Genomic DNA, 2,325 nt, shown 5'->3' on the forward strand with positions numbered 1-2,325 from the left:
GGGACCACAGGCGCCCGCCACAACGCCCGGCTATTTTTTGGTTGTAGCCGTCATTGTTGTTTGGCAGGCCCGCGGCCCGGGTTGGATTTGAACCTGCCACCTTGGGTGTATGTGGCTGGCGCCTTAGCCACTTGAGCCACAGGTGCTGAACCAGAGCTCTGAGTTCTTAAAGTACTCGACTTCCTTGTGTCTCAGTGAGAAGGTGTCACAGACCCAGCTGAGGGGTGATGGCATCTTGAATTAGTTGTGCAGCAGAGATGGAAAGAAGGAGGCAGAGGTGAGAGAGAAAGAGTTTGGAAACAGCAATGATGGGACTTACAATGTAGTTTATGTTGCATAATTGGTAGAGGAAGAAAAGCCAAAAGCTTTAATCTTTTATACTATGCATAAGGAAGGCTGTGAGTCCACTGCATGGACAGAGTTAAAATAGGCTGTTGGGGGAGCAATATGACTCTAAGTAGAAACTGTTATTCCCAGGTCCCAAGGAACATGAGAATAGGACATTCAGTTAGTACCACTTCACTCCTGAAACATGAGGAAGAATTTGTTTTGTTCTTGTATGCCAGAATCAACCTGCATGTGGGTTTAAAGCCTCACTTTTCCAGGTAAGACCCGAAAACTAACTATAATATTGAAAGGCATTTCTATAGAATCACCCTATAAATGTCATCATATGCTCTAAAACACATGAGCATGGATATTAGCTCCTTGTCCTTTTTGCCAGTGGATGACCAGGTCCTGGCAGGGAGCATTTTACAGTAGGGACGAGAACCACTGTGGGGAAAACATTTATTTGAATGTTCTCTGTTTAGCAGGCTCTGTGCTAGGTACTGGGGATCACAGGATAGGATGGGGTAAGGCCTCAAAGCACAGCACTACAAGGGAAAAATAGAGCTTAACAATGAAAACAGCAATAATGAAAATATAAAACAAATTAGTACAAGCTGCTTAAGAGAACTTCAGGCGTAATCACAAAATCGATCTGGCATGCTTGGGTGTTCTTTCATTTTGATTCAAGGAAAAGTAAATAATCAAAACTGGAATCCTCCCACTACATATGATACTTTTTGGTAAGGAAAGTACTACGTGAGCCTACCTCAAAAGTCATTTCAAGGAGGTTTTTGGGAATCTGCATTACTCCTGTGTCTCCTAGCTCTCCTGATACACAGATCCAAGGGTTTGATGTGATGATTGCATTGCTCAGTTTTTTGATTGGGATAATCACCGATCTGTATGGAATCACTAAAAGAAAAATACAGAAATGAGTGAAAAATTTCAATAAATTTCTGATAACAAAATATATATTAAGAACACTGTTGGTTTTCACTGATAATTTGCTTTTTATGATAAACGCAAAAAGATAAAATTGTAACCTCTTCCCGTCTAAAAAGATAAGGTCTGGTTTGTAAACCACAAGTCCCAATACTAGGTTTCCGCAGTCTATGCCTCCCCGTGTCCATATGGCACATAACATCACCAGTAAATTTATAAACAATGTCAAGCATCAGCACCAGAACACTGGAGGATGTGAACACTGACCAGACTGTAGTGTTGTCACTGCTTCATTTTTCTAAAAATTAATTTTGTACCAAAATCAAGTACAAACATGATTTGTACTGATACTGATGTGGTTTCATATGAAAAGAGGGGAGGAGGACTTCTTGGACTGTATCCCGTTGTTGCTGATTGTCTTGGGCAACGCTTTAAAGCACTTCACAGCTTTCTCATCCCAGGTTTACAGTACAATACACGAAGCCAAGAATAATAAACAATTTCTGGACATACCATCAACAAAACCACAACTTGGAAAGCTATTAAGCAACAGGAGCCCCAGGGAAAGAGGCAAGAAGTGGGTGGACATCTGTGTGTTTCTTTTCCTTTTGGAGGCTTTTCCAAAGGCGAACCACTAGATGTCGCTGTCCTATCACAAAAAAGTTGTACACTGTGTTCTCCCTGCTCTTAAAAAAATGCAGCTGATTTAAATATACTAATTAGCATATTTTTATCCATCAGAGCTATAGTTTCTTTCTTTTTTAGAAAATAGAGTAGACTCTATATTTTTTGTTGGTATCTATGGGATTTCTGCTCATTTGTTTACAAGTGGGGATGTTAGAAGCCTAGGGTGACCAGATTTTAACATTTGTAAAGCAGGACAACATGGCTGGGGGGTAGGGCAGGGGACACAGCAGGGCAGGGCCTGACAACAATACAAACTTTAATAAGCATTTCTCGATAATCACTTCTCAACAATTATTTGTTATTATTACAGTTTAACATTATAAAATTAACAAAAATAATATAAAACTCATATTCTGGAGAAATAGC

General features: G+C 40.1%; 1 protein-coding gene across 2 annotated transcripts in view; it reads right to left on the reverse strand.

The window, feature by feature from the left end:
• Positions 1-2,325, reverse strand: part of DENND5B (DENN domain containing 5B) — a 192,394-nt gene that overhangs the window by 19,038 nt on the left and 171,031 nt on the right. For both annotated transcript variants that reach the window (XM_012806795.2, XM_023514699.1), the window contains one exon: positions 1,097-1,242. In XM_012806795.2, the coding sequence (XP_012662249.1) occupies positions 1,097-1,242 (146 nt within the window). The remainder of the gene's footprint in view (positions 1-1,096; positions 1,243-2,325) is intronic.

The sequence above is a fragment of the Otolemur garnettii genome, unplaced genomic scaffold (genome assembly GCF_000181295.1).
Source record: "Otolemur garnettii isolate 467f Iridium unplaced genomic scaffold, OtoGar3 scaffold00057, whole genome shotgun sequence".
NCBI lineage: Eukaryota > Metazoa > Chordata > Mammalia > Primates > Galagidae > Otolemur > Otolemur garnettii.